General features: G+C 41.0%; 1 protein-coding gene across 3 annotated transcripts in view; it reads left to right on the top strand.

The window, feature by feature from the left end:
• Positions 1 to 24,180, top strand: part of syt16 (synaptotagmin 16) — a 141,669-nt gene that overhangs the window by 65,948 nt on the left and 51,541 nt on the right. For 2 of the 3 annotated variants that reach the window (XM_062968585.1, XM_008121418.2), the window contains exon 2: positions 7,623 to 7,802. In XM_062968585.1, the coding sequence (XP_062824655.1) occupies positions 7,623 to 7,802 (180 nt within the window). Of the gene's footprint in view, positions 1 to 7,622; positions 7,803 to 15,928; positions 16,505 to 24,180 lie in introns of all 3 variants that reach the window. The other variant, XM_062968584.1, reaches the window with a different exon arrangement.

The following is a 24,180-nucleotide window of genomic DNA, read 5'->3' as shown; positions in this document are numbered from 1 at the left end:
CCAACTGCTTTGGCATGACCCACATTTCTGTTAAAAACAGATGCGTGCTGTTCAGTTTGTTTTAATAAGCTTCTTTCTGGGGCCTTTTTGAAATTCTTTGCACAGAGATTGGCTTCATGCTGTAGAGCTAAGTGCTGGAAATGTGTCAGCAGGATCTGATGAAAAGCCTTGCATTGGAAGGAAGGGTGATGCTGGCTAGTTAGGAAACAGAGAACTATAGTTGCATCTGCACTGTAAAATGAAAGCAGTTTGACACCACTTTAACTGCCATGGTTCAAGACTGTGGAATCATGGGAGTTGTAGTTTGGTGAAGCACTAACACTCTTGGGCAGAGAAGGCTAGAAACCTTGTAAGACTAAGCTCCATGATTCCGTAGCACTGAGCCATGGCACTTAAAGTGGTGTCAAATGCCATTAATTCTACATTCTAGATGCATCCACAAAGGATCATGGAGCCTTTGGTTTCCAGTGTTAAACATATGTCCATAAATCTATCTCTTTGTTTTTTCTGTGTCCAAATTTATTGATTCAATGTATAGTATGTCATCTCAACCAAGGGGCCCTTTTACAGCTTTTTCAATTTGATTTATATCTCATCTCATCTCATGATCCTCAAGTTTGAAGATGACACCAAATCGGGAGGGATAGCTAGTTCTCCAGAAGACAGGAGCAGAATCCAAAATGATCTTAACAGATAAGAAAGATCGGCCGAAAGCAACAAAATGAGTCCCCTTCGGGGTGAGAAGGGCGGAATATAAATGCTGTAAATAAATAAAATAAACAAAATGAACTTCAAAAGGGACAAATGCAAGATACCCCACTTAGGCAGAAATAATGAAATGCAAAGATACAGAATGAGGGACGAGGCCTGGCTCGACAACAGGACGTGTGAAAAAGATCTTGGAGTCCTCGTGGGGAGGAAGGTGAAATGAGCCATCAATGCGATGCGGCAGCAAAAAAAGCCAATGAGATTTTGGCCTGCATAAATAGGAGTCTAGTGTCTAGATCCAGGGAAGTCATGCTACCTCTCTATTCTGCCTTGGTCAGACCACACCTGGAATCACACTGTGTCCAGTTCCAGGGAGATGTTGTCAAGCTGGAAAGCGTCCAGAGGAGGGCGACTAAAATGTTCAAGGGTCTGGAGAACAAGCCCTATGAGGAGTGGCTTAAAGAACTAGACATGTTTAGCCTGCAGAAGAAAAGGGTGAGAGGAGACATGATTAAGGCCATGTATCAAGATGTGAGGGGAAGTCATAGGGAGGAGAGAACAAGCTTGTTTTCTGCTGCCTTGGAGAGTAGGATGTGGAACAACGGCTTCAAACCACAAGAAAGGAGATTCCACCTGAACATAAGGAAGAACTTTCTGACTGTGAGGGCTGTTTGGCAGTGGAACTCTCTGCCCCGGACTGTGGTGAAGGCTCCTTTTTAGGAATTGTTAGGAATTGTGGGAGTTGAAGTCTAAAACACTTGAAGTGCCAAGGTTTGCCCATGCCTGGTGTAGATGCAGCGAACGTTTCTAGAGTTATACACAGGCATATACAATAGTTGTTCTTTTGCAAGCGTACTCCATCTGTGTTCCCTTGCAACACTTATGCGAGTAGCAGAGATGTATGTTACACACTGTGGGCACATATGTGGGAGGGGACCCTGTTGTGTGCCACGCTGGGCCAATGGCAATATCACACCAATCTGCCACATGCAGCCTTTCCTTGGAGCCTCTGCCCACGAAGCAGCTCTGGTGCTCAGCCTTCGATGTCTCTGCGTGTGCATGTGCATACTGTATAATTAGCCCTTGGTTGCGAAGGGTGCCATAGGAACCGGCAAAGAAATAATACGCTGTTCCAAAGATACAATGAAACTCAGTTAGCACACATAGTCTAAAACAGACAATTTGTGGACTCTTGATTGGGGAGTGGTGGGTTGTAATTAGAAAAGTAGCAAGTGACTGCTGCCTTATTATCTCTGCTCCACCTCCCACCCAAAGTCAGGAATGAATTGCAATTAAAGAAGTCATTAGTGAGAATAGTGTTGCCTCACAGAATTAACTGTTTAAGAGGCCGCCCTGCAGTGAATCCCCTTTTCTCTCTTAATTCTATGCTGCTGAGTAATTTGAATCTCCTGTGAGCCACTTTGATAATAAACATAATAATAACAACAATAACAATAAATAATAATTATTTCAGTTTGTGGCTCTTTTAGAAGGCTGAGATGAAGGAGATATGTCTTGTCTACTGTTTTAGGTATTTCTTTGCATACCTAAGAGAAGGCTGCCTCATTTCTTCCTTTGGAATTCAAGTTCTTGCTCTAGTTCTCAAATGGGAAATGCAGACTTTTTTCAACCTCTACAACTTGTGCCAATAAATTGTGGTTGCGTAGTTATTTTCCCCTCTTGGCAAACAATTATTCCACAGCTTTTATTTCCAAGTAATTTATTTTGAGCAGGACATGAAGATATGCCGGCAATGATAACCAATCTCCTTTGTGAAAAATTATCTTTTCACATGAAGTTTTGACTATAATGAAACAAAAAAGTAAAATAATAATAACATCTTTCTGGGTTGTTGTGTGTTTTCCAGGCTGTATGGCCATGTTCCAGAAGTATTCTCTCCTCACGTTTCGCCCACATTGCCCACATCTATGGCAGGCATGCTCAGAGGTTGTGAGCTAATTCCCTCACAACCTCTGAGGATGCCTGCCATAGATGTGGGCGAAACGTCAGGAGAGAATGCTTCTGGAACATGGCCATACAGCCTGGAAAACATACAACAACCCTGTGATTCTGGCCATGAAAGCCTTCAACAACACATTTAACATCTTTCTGTTACAGATTCTGTTACAATTACTAATAACCATGACCTCAGAGAATTACATCATTTATATTGCTCTGAAGTCCATAAACAGTTTTCAGCTTTTCAAGTATTCAATTGACTTTTCTTTTACAAGTATTGAACCTGACTCAGCACATAGAAGATGGTTTTGAAAGAAAGTAGATTACAGGAGCTGCCTTCATAGGCCTGTCAGCTCAAGCAGCAAGCATTGAAATGGTTGAACAGAAGCTCTCCAAAGCTTTAGGTGCTCTTATTGCCTATTACAGGGAAAACCAGCTGATTCCTAATCCATCTAAAATGCAGAAGTGTGTTTTTCATTTTAAGAACAGACAAGTATCTCAAACTCTGAGGATTATCTGGGAAGGAATTCCACTGGAGCATTGCAGCACACCAAAATACTTGGAAGTTACCCTGGACAGTGCTTTGACTTACAAGAAGCACTGCTTTGACTATCAAGCAAAAAGTGGGTGTTAGAAATAAAATATCATATGAAAGCTGACTGGAACAACATGTGGATAACAACCAGATACAGTGAAGACATCTTCCCTTGCATTTTGCTACTCTTCTGCTGAATACACATGCCCAGTGTGGAATATATTTCACTAGGTTAAATGCCACATTATCACAGGATGTCTATGCCCAAAACTGCTGGGGAAATTAATACTGTTTAGCCAGTATTGCACCACCTGATATCTGCCGGGAAGTAGCAGCCAGCAATGAAAGGACCAAGGCTTTGAGAGCTCTGGCCCATCATCTGTTCAGATATCAACCAGCATGCCAGTGCCTTAAATAAAGAAACAGCTTCCAACAACCCTGTGATTCCGGCCATGAAAGCCTTCGACAACACAGCTTCCTAAGATATACAGAGATACTCGCAAGAACATCTCAGCAAGCGAGAGTCCAAAAGTGGCAGGCTAAAACCCGGAACCTCAATCAGTGGCTGATACCGGATGAGAAACTCCTTCCTGGGCACACAGGGTGACTTGGAAGGCACTGAACAGACTGTGCACTGGCACCACGAAGTGCAGAGCTAACCTTGAGAAATGGGGCTACAAAGTGGAGTCCACGACATGCGAGTGTGGACAAGAGCAAACCACAGACCACTTACTGCAATGTGGTGTGAGCCCTGCCACAGGCACAACGGAGGACCTTCTCAAGGAGACATTAGGGGCACTCCAAGTGGCCAGCTTCTGGTCAAAGGAAATTTAGTATAATGCCAAGTTTTAAACTTTGTTTGTGGTTTTTAAAAAATACATTATAACTGTATTCTCAATTCATTCCTCACAGGATAGATAAATATTTTAGAATCCATATTAATTTGGCCATTTGGGCCAACTCGGCAGTCTTAAAGATCCATTCTTCTGTTGTTCATGTTTCATTCCATTTTCAGGTTTGAGCAAACAGTATCATTGCTTCCATTGTTATATATCAAAGAAGTAATGCAGCTTTACTTTCCAATTCTTTATCGTTAACCCATCTCCTGATGTTTTGGCTTTGTGATTTTTACCAAACACGTCTTGATTTACATATAAGTATTAGAACTTGAAGTTTCTTTTGATCTTAAAACTGGAATTTCCAGAAGCTAGTAGTGAATCTTGTCCAATGTTATATCATGGGCCTTTTCTCTCTTCTTGAGCAAAGGACATATTTTAACATGTTATTTGATGCACTCTTGGTTCTTGGCTTCCATATTACCACAGTGATTAATCTACTCCTCCCTTTAGTGCAGATTTTAAAAGAGCCCCCCAAGCTTCTTAATATGGATTTTTGTGTATCCCTGCATTTACGGTAAGGTCGGTACCTTGGACAGTTCTTTTACAATATGAGCTACAACTCAGAGAAAATTCGCTGTTGCTTGTGGTCCCTGTGCACTCTCAAGGTCTAAATCCAATTGCCATTAAAGCAGTGGTTCTCAACCTGTGGGTCCCCAGATATTTTGGCCTTCAACTCCCTGAAATCCTAACAGCTGGTAAACTGGCTGGGATTTCTGGGAGATGTAGGCCAAAACATCTGGGGACCTAGAGGTTGAGAACCACTACATTAAAAGATTAGACACACGTTGAATTTATTTAAGTTTCGGAGGCTTTCTCTGATTGCAAGTGGCAAGCAATCTTTTGCATGGATGATTCTGAAAGAATAATTTTGGGACTCTTTTACATTACACTATTATAGCACTATGATTCCTCCTCAGTTGCCTTGGCGACATCTTATCGAATGCGGAGGTTTGTAGTTTGGTGAAGCACGAACTCCGTAGTAAAGAATTCTAAGTACCTATGTTGATATATTTTATTGCATTTTATTGTGTATTATTGGGCTTGGTCCCTATGTGAGCAGCCCCGAGTCCCTTCGGGGAGGTGTAGCGAGATACAAGAAATTTTGTTGTTGTTGTTGTTGTTGTTGTTGTTATGCCTCTCTTAACTGTACATCCCAGGAGTTCATAGGATGTTGCCATGGCAGTTAGAGTGGAATCATATCACTATAATTATGTTGTGTGAAAAGGCTGAAATTAGAAGTGTGGTGGGAGAGAGAGGACTGTGATGTGCTGACACAAACTGTATGATGTTGAACAAGTCGAATAATTTTGCAAATGGCACTAGGAGAGGATTTAAAAACATTGTTAAAGGAAACATATGTGCTCTGTTGTTGAAGTTCCTGCTTTCCCCCTAGCAGGGTTTCTCTGCTATGGATGCATAGGGAATTTGAACCCAAATCTCCCCAATTTTGGTATTTAAAAAGTCCATCCCATTATACCATGGCTATTTCAGTGTGCGTTTGAACAATCGCCAACATGACAGACCCTTTTACCGAGACATTACTTCTTAACACTTTACTTCCTTCCTACCTTACCTTATCCCATATTATCCCAGGTAACTCTCTGACACTTGATTATGCACTTTATTAAAAGCTTTGGATATTGTGTTTTTTATACACCCGACTCCTTTTATCTTTAGTGGTTGATGTTGTATCATTACCCATTTTTTTCTGGTTTTATGTGTTTTATTGTATTTAAAGTGTTAAATTGTTTATTTTATTTGACTGCTGTTATCATTATTTTTGTTTTGATATTCGTTGTAATTATTTTATTCTGCTTTTGTTTGGGCATTGCCCCATGTTAGCCTCCCCGAGACCCTTCGGGGAGATGTTGGTGGGATAGAAAAATAAAGTATTATTATATTATTATTGTTATTATTTTATTATGACACAGCAAAAAAGATAGACATGCTGGATTTCATATCACAAAATCACAAGTTGAACACTTCCCAAGTGTCTAGGACTGTGTGATGTATTTTCGGATGATGCACGCAGATCCCAGCAGGGTGGCCTTTTGCAGTTGGCAGTTTGTGATTTTGTCACTGTCTATTGTTTCCAAATGCTGGCTGAGATCTTTTGGAATGGCACCCAATGTGCTGATCACCACCGGGACCACCTGTACTGGTTTCTGCCAGAGTCTTTGAAGTTCAATCTTGAGGTCCTGATAGCGGCTGAGTTTTTCCTGTTGTTTTTCGTCAATGCGACTGTCACCTGGGATGGCGACATCAATGATCCAAACCTTTTTCTTTTCCACAACTGTGATGTCTGGTGTGTTGTGTTCCAGAATTTTGTCAGTCTGGATTCAGAAGTCCCACAGTATCTTTGTGTGCTCATTTTCCAATACTTTTGCAGGTTTGTGATCCCACCAGTTCTTTGTTGCTGGGAGGTGGTACTTGAGGCATAAGTTCCAATGAATCATTTGGGCCACATAGTTGTGCCTCTGTTTGTAGTCTGTCTGTGCAATTTTCTTACAGCAGCTGAGGATATGATCAATGGTTTCATCTGTTTCCTTGCACAGTCTGCATTTTGGGTCATCAGCTGATTTTTCGATCTTGGCCTTAATTGCCTTTGTCCTGATGGCTTGCTCCTGGGCTGCAAGGATCAGGCCTTCTGTCTCCTTCTTCAGGGTCCCATTTGTGAGCCATAGCCAGGTCTTCTCCTTATCAGCTTTTCCTTCAATTTTGTCAAGGAACTTTCCATGCAATGTTTTGTTGTGCCAGTTGTCAGCTCTAGTTTGTAGTGTGGCTTTCTTGTACTGGTTTTTTGTCTGCTGTGCTTTGAGGAGTTTCTGATTTTTGACTTCAATCAAAGCAGGTTCTTCACTTTGCTTTACATGTTCTGCCAGGGCATTTTCTTCTTCTTTGACTGCTTGTTTTACTTGTAAGAGTCCTCTGCCCCCTGATCTTCTAGACAGATATAGCCGATCAACATCACTGCGAGGGTGCAGTGAATGATGAATGGTCATGAGTTTTCTTGTTTTTCTGTCCAAATTGTCCAGTTCCACCTGTGTCCAGTTTATAATGCCAGCAGTATATCTTATGACAGGCATGGCCCAGTTGTTTATGGCCTTGATGCTGTTGCCTCCATTGAGCTTGCTTTTGAGAATTTTTCTGACCCTTTGTGTGTATTCTTTACTGACCACAGTCGTCGTCGTCTTCTTCTTCTTCTTCTTCTTCTTCTTCTTCTTCTTATTATTATTATTATTATTATTATTATTATTATTATACCGCACTGTCTTTTTAAAGCTATATCCCCATATTTCATTCTTCAATTTGGAAAGAAAATGCTCCCAAGAGTGGCAAGTAGATGCTGCATGAAGGGGATGAAGGTGACTTGTTTGCTCCTCTTTGTTTGTGACCACAATATGTTTGGCATGCTCCCAAACCTGGACATCCAGTGTATATTTGGGAGCTTGCCATTCGGCCTTCTCCCATGTAACAGCATGATAATGTATTTTTTTCTTCTTTGTGCTTTCTCTCGCCAGTTACACCTGAAGCAATTGGATTCCTCTCTGCTGTTGGTGTCTTCATTGTCCTCCTTGGAGTCCTCTTTCTCTTCATCAACAAGAAGCTCTGCTTTGAGAAGATCGGAGGTCTTCCCTGCTTGGAACAACCAGGGAAGCGTAGGCGCGACAAAGAGAAATCTGGCGTGCGGGAGGGACTTGGTAAGGACCTCAATAATGGCATCTCTTCTTTCTCTAGCATTGTTTCTGGTATCCTTTGCATGCAAAACTTTCAACTGACCAGAACTTCTGCATCTCGGTTTCCAATGTCTCTTTTGCCTTTCCTTGGACTGTGATCAGTCATATTTACGAAAACAAATTGCTCACCATAATGAAGCCAATTAATCTTTCCCACTCCCTGCCATCCTTATGCTGTAGGAAGTATCTTGTGGGTGGAATGCACAAGCCACAGTGTAATTGTTGTTTTCTCTGTGAGTGAATTCAATTAATTAGAATCACACCTTTCTCTCAAAATTTGATTCGCTGCACTGCCACAGCAAAAAAGGAAAGTCCGGTGCATTTCCTTTAGTTACACGGGCCATGCAGTTTTGTTTATTAATTACTAGCAAGATAGTGCTTTTGCATTCATGTCCTTCTTGTGAGTTTCTCATAGGTAAATGGTAGGGTTACCAAGATAAAAATGGGACAGGGCTTCTATATTTCTTAAGAGTGAGCAGAAATATAGACTAGCACAGGCAGAAATTCTTAAGAGTGAGCAGAAAACATAGACTAGCACAGGCAAACTTTGGCCCTCCAGGTGTTTTGGACTTCAACTCCCACAATTCCTAACAGCCGGCTGTTAGGAATTGTGGGAGTTGAAGTCCAAAACACCTGGAGGGCCAAAGTTTGCCCATGCCTGGATTAGCAAAACTGCACAATGTCTTTTAGCTGTTGACTCTCTCCCCTGAAGACACCAAATTTTTGGATATTGGAAATTCAAGGATGGAGAAGGTTCATCTATGTTGCTATTGTTGGATACACAACACTAAAGGATGATGTCAATGCTGTGTGTCTAACTTTAGCAATATAGCTGTATGTTTCCCCACCACCTCTTCTCTGCTCTACACCAGCCAATATGTGTGCAGCTAAAAATGGGTTTAGTGAGATGAAGGAGGACACGTTTCTTAATTTTTCCTGGTAGAACATCTTCCTGCTTCAGGATCTGTTAACTATTAAGGTTCCAGAAGTCCTGTGCCATTTTCAACTTGACAGCTCTGTGACTGTGTGGACACAATGTTGGATTCCATAAGCCTGTCTTTGTTCTTGCATAAATTTTGCAGGCTATTTCGCCCTTGAAGTCTTTGTATTATTATCTGACATGGTAGCCTTAGTGTACAGGTCACTTTAGAGCCTCCGGTTACTGAAGCTTTTAGGAGACAAAATGTGACTTTATAACAAGCCATTGTCAGACTATGGTTTAGCATCCTGGTTTATGCCAAAGCTCATATCCCCAGTTGCCTGGCTCAGATCAAATGTGTTCGTTTGTACAGACTTCTAAATCTTTCTGCTGTGAAAAGGAAGTGTGAGAGAGAGACTAAAATTCGGGGACAAAATGCTTAGGTTTACTTTGACATAGTTTAAGCTATGATAGGGTCATTTATTTATTTATTGACCCTGTCATAGCTTAAACTATGTCAAAGTAAACCTAAGTATTTTGTCCCCAAATTTTAGGTATGATAAAGTCATTTATTTATTTATTAGGAGCCTCCAGTGGCCTAGGGGATAAAAGCCTTGTGACTTGAAGGTTGGGTTGCTGACCTGAAAGCTGCCAGGTTCGAATCCCACCCGGGGAGAGCGCGGATGAGCTCCCTCTTTCAGCTCCAGCTCCATGCGGGGACATGAGAGAAGCCTCCCACAAGGATGGGAAAACATCAAAACATCTGGGCGTCCCCTGAACAATGCCCTTGCAGACGGCCAATTCTCTCATTCCAGAAGCAACTCCGGTTGTTCCTGACACGAAAAAAATATTATTTACAGTATTTATATTCCGCCCTTCTCACCCCGAAGGGGACTCAGGGTGGATCACAATGTACACATACATGGCAAACATTCAATGCCATATAAACATAGAAACAGAGACACAGAGGCAATTTAACCATCTCCAGATTCCAGTTTCCTTAGGGTATGCTCGATTCTGGCCACAGGGGGACAGCTGCTTCATCATCCACTGTGACGCTGAGTCCTTGGATACTTCCTCATTCCAAACGCTGCTGGACGATTTTTATGGTGTCGTAAATTAGTTAAATTAGCCTCCCCACGTAAGTGGTACCTAAATTTCCTACTTGATAGATCCAACTATCTTTCAGGTTGCTTAGGTTAACAATGAGCAGGGCTATTTTTTATTTTAATGGTCGGGCGCTCACTCTGACACGGGCTGGCCTCAAGCCCATGACCTCCTGGTCATAGTGATTTATTGCAGTTGGCTATTAACCAACCTGCACCACAGCCCAGCCCTTAGTTTCTGTGACTCCCAATTGAGAGTCATCAGAGGCTACTGTGTTGAAAATTCAAATTTGGACCAGTAGTGGCCTAAACAGGTCTTCAGCAGACCCGGCATGGTCAGGATCATATACATTGCATTTTTACATCGGATGCAATGTAAACTACACTCAACTTAACCTGGGTATATATGTCAGTTGCATGATTCTGGCCAAAAAACATTGTATTCTATTCTGGGGGCAGCTGGTTATAGCCAAAATTCTAAGCAGTACTGTAGATATATACGTCTATGAAGTCACACACAGCTACATGGTTGCATAAAGAATTGCATAACAGGACTCTGTGCATTTTAATTTACAATATGGCTTTTCAGAAAGCGTTGAGTAATTTAGATGCTATCCTCCTACTGGGATTAAGAAGGTGCAACAATTGGTGCATATCTCTCAACATTTTGCAGAGGAAAAATGTATGGCCAAGCAAAACTGGAGTGAGGTCCAGATGGCGAAAGCTAAGAATGGGGTAGAGCAGATGACCTAAGAGAGACTGCAGCAGTTTCCTTTTGTTTGAGCCTATGAGAATAGGCAAGATTCTGCCCCATGTTCCTCTCTTCCCCTTGTTGAATTAATGGAGAACTTGTACTTTAAAAACAGTTTGCATGAATTGAAGTAAGCTGGGGAGGAGAAGGGAACTCGGGCATTTAAAAAGCATTTGAAAAAGCAGGACAAGAGATGATTAATTGGGACTCTCCCAGTCAGATTGGGATAGTTGAAGGAGATATTGGTGCAACAGGAGTTATCTGGCCTGAATGTCAAGAATAGACATAGCATGGTCCAGCAGATCAAAAAGGATATTGACAACCTAGATTGTATACAGAAAAGGGTGATCAAAACAGTCAAAGATTTCAAAACCAAGCCCTATGTGGAACAGTTTCTGGAGTTGGGTATATTTAGCTTGGAGAAGAGAAGACTGACAGGGGACAAGATAGCCATGTTTAAATATTACAAAGGCTGTCACATTGAAAAGAGGACATGCTTGTTTTCTGGAGACTAGGACATGAAGCAATGGATTCAAATTGCAGGAAAAACAATTCCATCTGAACATTAGGGCTCGGGCTGTGGTGCAGGCTGGAGAGCAGCTGCAATGAATCACTCTGAGTTCGAGGCCCGCTCGGAGCCTATGTTTGTTTGTCTTTGTTCTATGTTAAAAGGCATTGAATGTTTGCCTATATGTGTAATGTGATCCGCCCTGAGTCCCCTTCGGGGTGAGAAGGGCGGAATATAAATGCTGTAAATAAATAAATAAATAAACTTCTTGATTGTTGGAGGTGTCCACAAGTGGAATATGCTGCTGTGGAACATGGGGGAGATGCCTTCTCTGCAAGTTTTTAAACCGAAGCTGGATGGCCATCTGTCAAGAGAGATGGGATTGTGTATTCCTATGTGTCAGAATGGGATTGTACTGGATGTGGTGTCTTTCACCTCTATTCCATTCCATTCCAAGAAGCATTGTGAGGAGCAGAATTTTGCTTCTTGCCCACCCATCAATTTAGATCTCATTTCAGATGTGTGAGAATAAAGCATTCATTGTTGCATTCCATCCAGTTTTATTCTCCTTTGCCCTCTTAAGTATTACATAAACACAGATATTCTTCTGTATGTAAAAAAAACCCTCCTTCTTGTGTGAATATTGTAAAGCCTTTCTTCCTCTTGACAAGTAGCGTGATGTGAGGGCCTTTGAACACGACAACATCTCTCCTTCGCGGTGTGTGGGTGTTGACGCTTTTTGGAACTGCCACAGACGATCAGGCAAACATGTATTTATTGAAGCTTTTAAAAATGTGAATTATTAATAAACAGGGCAGGTTTTAAAATGGAGTAAAGTGGGAGTGGAGTGGGGTGGGAGAGGACTTGCTTCCCTGCTGTAGCAATTTGCCTTTGAAAGTAATTTTCCCATGATTGACAAATCAGCCCTGGAAAATGCGATTTTTACAATGGAAAGGTTTGTATTGCTTCCAGCTATGGCTCACACAGTATGAGCAAAATCCCACAAAATGGGTGTGTGCACATGCAAGCACACAGACACAGTTTTAGAGAACTCTTATGTATTATACTAGCTGTGCCCGGCCACGCGTTGCTGTGGCGAAGTATGGTGGTATGGGAAATAAAATATTGAGGAATTGGTGGTAGTTACGGTAAAGGGTAAAGGTTTTCTCCTGACATTAAGTCCAGCTGCACACTGAAGTGGATTATATGGCAGTGTGGAGTCAAGATAATCCAGTGCCAAGCAGATAATATAAGATTATAAATGGGTTATATAGCTGTGTGGAAGGGCCTTGAGTCTACACTGCCATATAATCCAGTGCAAATTAGATAATCTGTGGAAGAAGCGTAAGTGAGGCCTAACTGTGCCTGTCCCCTGGGCTGAGTTGGTAGCTAGGAGACCAAGTGGGCAGAGATTAGTCCTCTAACTGGCAGCAATTGGATAAAAACAATTATTCCTTTCCCTCTCATTAGGACTTTATTTTTCTTTTCTTTTTGTTGTATCAACCTTGAGGCTTGGATGATGGGTTGTGTTGTCAAATTTCGAGGTTGGGGGGCCTGTAGTTTTGTTGTTTTGTGGGTTGCCGTGATGCCATCACTCTTTTATATATATAGATTGGGAAATCATCCCAGGATACTACTGAGTGTTTCAAAAAGATGGACACAATTTGAAATTTATTTATTTGCCCATTTATACCCTGCCTTTCTCACCCCAAAGGGGACTCGAGGCGACTTTAATATTGCTGTGATTGCCATGGCTCCATCCTTACATTTGTAGTTTTGTGAACTATTTAGAATTCTTTGCCAAGATTTTGAAAATTGCATAACCTATTGGAAAATAACTGCCCCCAGTCTCTGGGCACATATCCTTTTGGCAAATGTGAATCTCCATGAATATGTGGAGACCACCTTTTGAAAACCACTAGTCAAGAAAATCATGACCTTGTTAGAAGTCCACTCTTTGAACAAATGATATTCACAAGCATTCATGTAATGGCATGCAGGTAACTCAGCTGTTAAACTGAAGAACCATGTCTTTAAACTGCCAAGGACAAAGACATGTCACTACAAAAATATATTTGGTTAGCAGAGTGTTAAAGATATTTCTTTGCAGTTGCCCAAAAGACGTTGCACACTTTTGAAACCTCTTAGTTTAAAATGTGCACGCAGAGAAAAAAAGTCTTCTTTGGAAAATAATATATCTTGTTTACTCATAGACATCATGTATTAATTCATGAAGACACATTTCTTATTGAAGTTTAATTACAGATATATGTAGCTTCTCTGTGTTGGGAACACAGGGTATCATTCTTTATCAATAGCCCATAGTCTTTGACTATAGTTATACTCACTGAAGTCCATAAGCATACTTGTATATTGAAGTCCCTAAACTTTCGTGCATCCACTTCCACTGAGGTCTGGCCACATATATCTGTTTCCATTGAAGACCAAATACACACTGAATACGAAATGGATTCCTGAGTTTGAACATGCTCAGTACAATCACAGGTCTATAACCTCTCCCACACCAATGAGGTACAGATTGGCAAATCAACATATACATGGAATAGTAAAGGTTTCCCCTGACATTAAGTCCAGTCGTGTCCGACTCAGGGTTGGTGCTCATCTCCATTTCTAAGCCAAAGAGCCAGCATTGTCCGTAGACACCTCCAAGGTCATGTGGCCGGTATGACTGCATGGAGCGCCATTACCTTCCTGCCAGAGTAGTACCTATTGATCTACTCACATTTGCATGCTTTTGAACTGCTAGGTTGGCAGAAGCTGGAGCTAACAGTAGACACTCACTCCACTCCCCAGATTCAAACCTGCAACTTTCGGTCTAAGTTGAGCAGCTCAGCGCTTTAACATACTGTGCCACCGGGAGATCCTTATACATAGCATACAGGTTAGCAAATATCATACATTAACAAATAAAATAGTGAGAGGCTTGGTAGGTTGCTATTTCCAACACAAGCAGTGCCTCTCCAGACAGTAAATCCCAAATCACGGGGTGGCCAAAAGTTGACAGGTGACTTAAAGGGGCACATACCCACATGATGAATTCTAGTCAGTCTGTGGAAGCATCATCATGAAATGTTGGAATAGAAATAGGGGGTATTTTTCCAATGATTTCTTCTTCAGTTAGTGAGTCACTTTTCTGAACTTCTGGTTCAGTCACTGTTTGTCCTTGGCCTTAAGGGAAGATCATGTCTTGACATTGTTTGGTATAAGTGAAGCCTCCAGTGAAAGGATATTCCCTCCTGGTTTCCTTGGTAGCCCAACCATATATACAACCAGAACCCCGAAGGATACATCTGTCTACCTAAAGTTGTAATTAGATTTGTGCTAGCAGAACTCTTTGACCACTTTTAAAAGGGACGATATTACAGAATACTATTTTATAGAAAAGGGAGAATTAATTATAGAACTCTCCGGGGGACTGGAGTACAATGAACTTTAATTCCTAGGGCACAATAGAAATTACAGGGCTTTGAGATTTGGTACGCAATATTCCTGGTCCTGGTCTTAAAGACAAGCCTCGTTCTCGGTCATTCAAGTCAAGAAAATCAGAAACAATATAGGTCTCTGAATAAAGATAATGGATTTCTCTGCTTCCTTTCATGTCAGGAAGGCCTAGGCATGGACTCTTACAATATCCCCCAGTAGTTTAGAAGAGCATTTGCTACTGGTGTGTATACCATGCTCAAAAACTAGAACAATGACAATAGCTTTTGATGTTAGTGATTTGGAGTAGTGATCCTAAAGTTGAGATGATATGAGTTCAACTGGCTTTGACGTAGATATGTTTGCTCCATGGGAACATTGGGAGCTGTCTTGTGTCAAGTGTGTCATGGTTTGCAGAGATACTCTATGTATGTTAACTGGAAAATCAAATGCATGAAGCCAATTGGCTGAGTTCGCAAGGACCTGAGAATCAGTTTGCAACTGTTGCTGTCCTGCTGCTGGAGAACCGGGTTGAACAGGTTTCTCTCTCTCTCTCTCTCTCTCTCTGTGTGTGTGTGTGTGTGTGTGTGTGAGAGAGAGAGAGAGAGAGAGAGAGAGAGAGCGAGAGAGAGCGAGAGAGAGAGAGAGAGAGAAAGAGAGAGAGAGAGTTTACTGAGTACTGGCTGGAAAGAAGATGGCTCTGTACTCAGAGATGCCTGGCAATTTCTGAGGCCTTGTTTGCTACTGATCTTCACTGAAGTGGATTTGTGGACTAGGAAAGGACTGCTTATGACTGCTGATTTCTGTAAGCAATCAGAAGGACTATTGTAAATACCATTATTCTGTCGATCTCTTGGACTTAGTAAAAGTTCCGGTGTTATTTGTTCTGCAAAGCTGAGTGGTGCATCGTTCTGCAGGGTGACTCTGGGTTCATGAGCACACGTAAGAGCTTCTACCTATCATCCACAATCTCCCACAAAGTCAGACCACTGGCCTATGTAGTTCATTTCTGTCTATAGTGACTTGCAGGGTTTGGGCATGGATATTTCTGGTTCCTACATGGAGGTGCCTGGGGGTCTTCAACCTTTTGCATGCAAAAGCAGGTGTCTACTACTGAACGTCAATTTTTCCCATTACATAAGTATGAGCAATTATTACTTCCATTCTCTGCTTTCTTTTTGGAGCTTCGGTGGTCATGTCGCAAACATGGGTGGAAGCATACTCAGCTTTTACTATGGTGCTTTTGCAGCCTTTTCTTTCTTGTATTGCCTCACTTTTGCAGCTGGTTAACCTTAGTGGTTTATAAGGGCTGTTGTTAAAAAGAACAGGTGATCTTAGTAATCTCTTGTAATGTTTATTCTGTAGCTCACAAACCTCTAAATCTGGCATGCTGGCAAAGACGAACAGCTGGAATTTATAACCATCAGATTTCATGTTCATGGTGTCTGTGTAAAAGCATGGCTTCTCAGGATGTTGTGAACTTCTTCCAGCCTTTTTCTTCTTGGGTGTCGCAGTTCTTTGAGGCTCTCCAAGAAGCAGGTGACACCATATCTTCTTCATTCACGAGTTTGGGAAATAGAGCAATTGAGGAAGATGGAGATAAAGACTTAGAAAACAGCGATGGGTCTTATGAACACCATTCCGAAGGTTCAGACAATGAAAGCACCTTCAGCCAGGACAGTGAGGAATCTGATCTCTTTCCATCATCCTGCCATGATGAACTGGAGTCTTCTTCTGCTTCAAGCTTGGGTCCATATTGGTATGAGGGGAAAAGGATCCATCCCCAAGAGGAATATCTTGATGATGATGATTCTCTGGCTTCCTATGGAGCATGCCAAAGCTACAAGGGTTACCAAGTTATGGAAACTCTTCCCACCATCCCAGAGGAAGAGAAGCATCTCCTTTGTAAGCAGAGCAAAAATCTTCCACAGATCAGGGATGGTAAGTTGTTGTCCTCCTGCTTTGACGGTGACATTCCAGCTTTGCAAAAAAAACCAAAACAAACGAACATGGGATTCACACCCAAAATAGCAAGCCCATGACAAGTTTCACTCTAGAACTTAGTGATACATAGTGAGTTTCTTTCACTGCACACCATACTCCAGGATCAGGACATTACTAGAGTTTGGAAAAGTTATGTAGGAAAGCTAACCAAGCTTTCCAAATATATAGCACCATGACATAATGGTAAGGGCTACCCTAGTATTTTCATCTGCACAGTCTGCTATTTACATTCAGTCTCAACATATACTTGGAAATAATAGTTACCATAAGACAATAGTTGTGATCCATGTTCTGTAGTGATTTATGGAACCTCCAATTTTGTTTTGTCAATATCTTCCTTCTGAGAGTATCGGTGCATTTGGTGGAAGAGGGATTCATTTTGTATTACTAATGTTAGTAAGATAGCTGGATATTAAAGAGAGGTGAACCAATTGATACTAAGAAATATCGTTCCGTTCTCATGTCTGCACAGATGTGTTTTTGTAAATCTTGCATCTGTGAGCTGAATTTAAAGAACCTTCAAGAAGTAGAGAAGGAAGATTGTACGCAATGGTTAAACACATACAGGATTCAAGCAAACACCTGTTTTAACTACTATTGCAAATCTCCCACCCTCAAATCTAATGGCTGTCAAATCTTGTGAGAAGGCAGTCTACACCCATAACTCAGTTTTGTTGCATGCCTCACTATCCATTGGTATGCTGTTCATTGATTTTTGAGGTGAACTTCATATTTTGCATTGTGAGCAGCAGATTTTAGAAGTCACCATTTGACTCTTTACCCTTTTGGACACTCTAGTCTGAGAATTTCTAAACTTGAAAATGATTATTTTTCTGAGCCAGGTTTCAGATTTGAAAAAAACACACCTTTTTTTAGTCCTTTAATTTCTCTCATCTGAACATAATGGAGAGAAATTTTTCTGGTAGATTTGCTGAAGAAATTAGGAGAATTTCAGATTTAATGAAATGCATAGTCGTAATTTTTCTTCAGCTTGGGTTTCAATGTGGAGTAAAATAAGGAGGGGCTTGTGAAACCATTCTTCACTTTGAAACCCCCCCCTATGTTTTATTTAAGTCTGGAAAGAATTTTGGCAACATCTATAATTGACACTATTTAGATATTAAGAGTATGTCCATTCTGTTGCATATATTGCATGGTCTGTTGGGCTTTTTGTAGATATACTGGATTGTTGGATTTTTTTAATAGATATACTAGTGCTTATAATGTGTTTCAGTTGTTAGGCCCACTGACCTGAATTTCTTGGATTTTTGAATATTCTGATCTGCAATATTGGTTCTAGGTGCCCCCCATGAATACCAAAATCCATGTTTGTTCAAGTGCTATTACAGTATATACAACTGTGTAATAAAATTGTGTATATAAAATGGCAAAAGCAAGGTTTGCTTTTTGGATTTTGGGGAGAATATTTTCAAGCTGTGGATGGTTGAATTCATGGACACAGGACCTGTGGATACAGAGGACTAGCTGTATGTTGATACAACAGGTGATCTACAGCAGAAGAAAGCATCTCACCTCAGAGTACTAACATCTCCTCATAGAACATGGAAGAACTGAATCCCTAAAAAGTTAATTCTGCCCAAAATATTCCAGGGCCAACAGTACAGATCGCATAGCCAGATGTTGGAATTTCTTAACTGTGCTTCACTGGGATTATTTTGTACAGAAGTTATCAATGAAAACTGAACTCCAGAAGCATATTCATCTGCCATCCTGATAGGTATGAGAACAAGCATGTTGCTAACTAAAGATTTACTCCCATGGCATGTTCCCACCCATCTCCATATCCTTGAACTGCCAGACTGCAGCATAAACCATCTAACAGATCATATTGAATGCAGAATAACCCTTCACAAACCATTGGATTGCTGTTACTGTCTTGCCATGAAGCGGCAAAGGATTTTGGACTCCATCTCTCTGGTGACAAGGACATCTTCTACAATTGAGTCTCTATATCAGGAAAAAGGATACTATTATAATAAATAAAATAAATAAAAATAAATTTTGTTTTCTGTGAACATACTGCCATTTTCTTCTCCGTGCTCTCTCAAGTTAGACTAGCTTGAAGATAGGAATTATATATTTTTAATTCCTAAAATGGACATGCCAAAACATTTTGTTGAATAGAGCAAGAGAGAACAAGATGTATTTTCTGGAACCCTTATGTCACATGTGCATAACAACCTTTGCTTTTTTCTTGTTGGAAAATGTGATGCTACTGGATCATACAAGCAGAGTAATAAGATTAACAAGGCAGAAGCTGAACAATCACCAGTCTCACACATTCAACCTCCAACAGAATCTAGCAGAGGATGAAATCGAACCTAGGTCCCATTTACATGGCCAAATGAGCAGGATGGAGATAAATGGATTCCATGGTATCTGCATGAGATTATTTGCCCTGGCCATGGTAATGCCACTTAACATGGCATTGCCCATGGTAACTCAGGGTGGAGAAACCCTGGAGCTGTGTTGCACTTGGAGACATATAAACAATAGGGCTGGTTCTGATTCAGAACTGGCCACTGCTACTTACATGGTCATCCTGCTTTCCAAGGTTGGGTGGCACAGGGTCAAGGTACAGCACTTAACTGTTGCCATCATGTTGCTGTCATAGCAATGACCATGAAATGCAAAATTGCTCCTGGTCGTCACTTGTGAGCATGCTGATCCTTGTCAAAGTGCCAGGGTGATTTGGAGAGGGGAAGTGTGGGCTCCCTGCTGCCACCCAAATGGCATGATGTCTGGACATGTAGACATCCCCTCAATGCTGCCGTGGCTCAGAGGCCACCTGTGCTGACTCTCAGGGCACTCTATTCTGGATCAGCCCAGTGGTATATGCCTCATATAGATGTACTTTAACTCTTCTTAGTAAAATATATACCGGTAGTTAGCTTTAAGTACAGTTGCTGTTGTGTGCTTCAATTTTTTCTGACTTGTGGTGATCCTGAGGAGTATCATGGAGTTTCCTTGACAATACTTATTTAGGTATGTGTTGCTGTTGCCTTTATCTGAGGCCAAGAGAGTGTGACTTGCACAAGTTTACCCTGAGGGTTTCCATTATTCAAATCTCTGGTCTTCAGAGTCACAGTTCAAAACTCACACAATTACACTGCCTGGCTCTTGATTTTACTTACTATACTTATCTATAATCTAATACATGGTCTAATTCAAGTTATCTGTATGTATGTGCCTTCAACCCGCTTGCTGACATATGGTGACCCCATGAATTTCTTAGGGTTTTCTTAGGCAAAGAATACTCAGAGGTATTTTTGCCAATTCCTCCTAAATATAGCCTACAGCACCTGAGATGCCTTGGCAACCTTCCATCCAAGTAATAACCTGGGTGATCTTGCTTAGCTTCGAAGATCAGATGGGATTTAGTGCTTGAGGGTATTTGATAGTAAAGGTTAAGTCCAGTTGTAACCAACTCTGGGGGTTGGTGCTCATCTCCATTTCTAAGCCAAAGAGCCAGCGTTGTCCATAGACACCTCCAAGGTCATGTGGCTGGCATGACTGCATGGAGCGCCATTACCTTCCTGCTAGAGTGGTACCTATTGATCTACTCACATTTGCATGCTTTCGAACTGCTAGGTTGGCAGAAGCTGGAGCTAACAGCGGGCACTCACTCCACTCCCCGGATTCGAACCTGCAGTCTTTCGGTCTGTAAGTTCAGCAGCTCAGCACTTTAACATACTGTGCCACCGGGAGCTCCTTATGCATAGAATACAGGTTAACAAATATCACACATTAACAAATAAAATAGCGCCGTTACCTTTCCTATTTATCTACTCACATTTGCATGTTTTCGAACTGCTAGGTTGGCAGGATATTTGATACTGAACCCTATTATCAAAGTAGCTTCAGCACTTTGGATAGCTCCTTTTCAATTTCAGGCACAAGTTCTCCACCCAACAGCATGGGAGCCCCCAGCTACCATTGTGATACCATTAAAAATGCAGTGGACCCTTGCTATCTGCTGGGATTTGGTTCCAGTACCCCATGTGAATTCCAAAATACATGGAGTCCCAATTCCCATTATATACAATGGTGTAGTAAAATGGTACCTCTTATATAAAATGGCAAAATCAAGTTTAGCTTTTTGGAATTTCTACTGTCAAGCTAAGGATTGTTGAATCTGTGGATGCAGAATCTGTGGATATGGAGGGCCGACTATGGATGGATATCTAGCATCTCGCCTGTCCCTTAGATGAAGAAGAATTAGTTCTGCCCTTGGAACCCCCAATCTGTTCTTCCTTCACAAGCTCATGCTCTGCTGCCTACCGTTCCCCACTCTTGCACATCTTTGCAGCCTTTCACTGGCAGAAAACATATGAAAATCTCAGGAGAGTGTGTCTGTCGGTGCCTTGATGATTCCCTATCTGAGAGAAAATGTTACTGGAAATGATAGTGTCAGAGAGTTCGCTTATCTTGTTGTGTGGTTAGAAATAAATCCGAGTGAGCAGATGGGCAGGCAGGATGGGTGACATTCTGTTATAGAAAAAATACAAAGGGATGTTGCGTAGAATAAATGTGTTTTCTTCTCGAAATTGCCAACGATTTTCTCCACGCTTTTTTCACTCAGTAAGCACTCTGGGTTTTTTTTTTTGTTCTTTACGTTTTTCTCCTCCTCGTCTCTTCCTCCATTGTTGCTTTCTCGATTTTGTTTATTCTTAATGCACCCGTCTTCTTCTCCGCTCCCCAAAACATAATAGAAGCTTTTAGCGATAAATTGGCACAAAACAAGAGCGACACTTGAATGCTCTTTGTTGCCATAGGAGCGCCTCTGGCAGATCACAGAAGGGCCCTTTTGCTAATAGTAGAGTACCGGAAGAAAATAGACACTCCATCTAGTAATTGCTGATGATTAAGAAGCAAAGAACCCTTATGTTCTCGTTTTAGCACAGACTTTACTCTGTGCGCATGTGTTTCCTCTGGGGGTGGGGTGGAGGGAAGGAACAGGAAAACCAGTGTCTTAAGATGAAGGATTTGCAGGAAAAGAAAGCACAGCCGTTCAAGAAAGCAAAAGGAGATTCTTAGATTCAGTGAGTGAAGACAAGTGTAACATTTGTAGAGTAGTTGGGGTTGTTTATAAGTGCTTTGCTATGTTCTGTCCCAGGCATGGGCAAACTTGGGACCCTCCAGATGTTTTGGACTTCAACTCCCACCATTCCTCACAGCCCTTTCCTTTTCCCCCTGAGGGGGAAAAGAAAAGGACTAAAAAAGAAAATGGGTTCACCTGGAACTACAAAGACAAGTATCCACTATTACAGTAATACAGAAATTGTTTTAGGTGTCATTAAACCTAGATTTAGTTCAATACATCAATATGAATATAGATACAAAAGGCGTTGCTAAACAATCAAACAAAGGACTGTTACATTCACAGTAAAAACAATATTTTTCTCTTGAAGGATGAATTTACTCCTCTTCTCATGAACAATAAATGTTCTTTAGTTCTTTAATTGTTCCAAATACACAAATTGAGACCTCTTCTTATATATAATAACTAGCTGTGCCTGGCCACGCGTTGCTGTGGCGAAGTATGGTGGTATGGGAAATAAAGTATTGAGAAATTGGTGGTAGTTAAGGTAAAGGGTAAAGGTGTGGAGTCCAGATAATCCAGTTAAAGCAGATAATATAAGATTATATGGGTTATATAGCTGTGTGGAAGGGCCTTGAGTCTACACTGCCATCTAATCCAGTTAAAATCTGATAATCTGTATTTTATAGGCAGTGTGGAAGAGGCCTAAGCGAGGCCTAACTCTGCCTGTCCCCTGGGTGAGTGGGTTGCTAGGAGACCAAGTGGGCAGAGCTTAGCCTTCTAACTGGCAGCAATTGGATAAAAACAATTATTCCTCTCCCTCTAATTAGGACTTTATTTTTCTTTTCTTTTTGTTGTATCAACCTAGAGGCATGGATGATGGGTTGTGTTGTCAATTTTCGAGGTTGTGGGGTGTTTAGGTTTGTTGTTTTGGCGGTCGCCAGGATTCCATCACTCTTTTATATATATAAGATTGTTCTTGTTTCTTTATTATGGATAGTAGACTCCAAAACCACAACTGGTTTCAACTCAAAAGAATCTTCATCAGGTAGATTGTAGTCTTTTTTTTCCAGTTATTTTTTTTAGTTTTTTTAATGTGGATCCTATAGGGAACATATATAGTGGCTACAAGTTATTTACAATACATATAGTTACACGAGACATACACAATACATAACAAAGATAATGTAAAAGTCATACTCACAGAAAGATCTATATTTTAACATGCATACTCTGCAAGCAGTTTGATTCCAATGCAAGTATGAAGCTGAGTAATTTCACTTTTAAATGGCAAGTACAATGGTCAGGTGGTTGTAAAGTAATGTAGTTGCTGTTACTCCAGAGTCACATTTAAAGGAAGACTTTCAATCTTTACAAGAAACAGTCATAAGAGTTGGTGTTGTTCAACCCCTTCAGATGTTCCGTTTGGAGTGTGAAAATCCAAAAATATTCACGCTGTAGGAGCTTCGTATTTAGGGAAAAGAAAAGGGTCTGAGGCTGTTAAAACTCCTTCAATTGTTGAAATCTCTCAATTATTTTAAGTTGGGTAATGAATGGCATGTGTGCCATGTTTGGTCCAGTTCCATTAAGCCATTTAGGAACCTTTATGGTACAAACCAACCAGTCAATCTACCTACTTACTTACTTTAGCTTTTATTTATATTGATAGCTATACATTACACATATGCTTAGGCCAATGTTGGGTTTATAATAAAGGTTTTGAGCTCATCCTAACTTCTCTGCTGATATTAAAATGGTTGTTACTTTGCATTCATGAAGCTTAGAATTCTACTGCTTCTGACATCCCATTTTAAAAAGAATTGGAAATATGTATTGTAGGCAGTTTGCAATTCCTGTCACCCTTGACTATTGGCTATGCTAGCTGGGACTGATGAGGCTATTTCATCCAAAACTTGAAGGGACTGCATATTCCGCACCTCTGTCTAAATGCAATCATTTATATCTATTACTAGCTTGGGTACCCGATGATGCCTGGGTTATTTGAAAAAGGCCTTGTTTGTTTTTTTGTTAGGTATTCTCAGTTTGGTCATATGTTACTCTGTTTCTTAGGAAAGAACTCAGCCTTTCCTGTTGTTTTTATGAAGGCTCCCATTAGAAAATGCATAAGTATGTGGGTGAACTACAATTCCCAAAAGTATTGGATCAATCCAAGGAAGCAACTGAAGACCTGGATGTGGGACCAAACTTTGGGCCCATCCTAGGATATGGATTTATATGACCTGATGGATTCCTTGGATTAATATGAAGTTGAACACGGACTGGCTCTGACTTTTGGCTCAATTCTAGTGCCCCTGTTGTAACGGTCACATGGTTTTTAGTGTTTTAATTGGATTTGGATATTGGCTTTTAATTGTGTTTTACAATTGTCTTGTTTTACTACATTTTGTATTATATGTGGCATCTAATGCTGCCATTGTGTAAGACTGCTCTGAGTCCCCCTGGGGGAGAAGAGCGGTATATAAATAAAATAAAATAAATAAATAAATAAATCCTCCAAAACTGCCTTAGTATTCAGTGTTGGCTATGTTGG

This window comes from Anolis carolinensis, chromosome 1, assembly GCF_035594765.1.
Source record: "Anolis carolinensis isolate JA03-04 chromosome 1, rAnoCar3.1.pri, whole genome shotgun sequence".
Taxonomy (NCBI): domain Eukaryota; kingdom Metazoa; phylum Chordata; class Lepidosauria; order Squamata; family Dactyloidae; genus Anolis; species Anolis carolinensis.
Note: the sequence above shows the minus strand (reverse complement) of the source record. Positions and strands in the feature narration are given on the sequence as shown.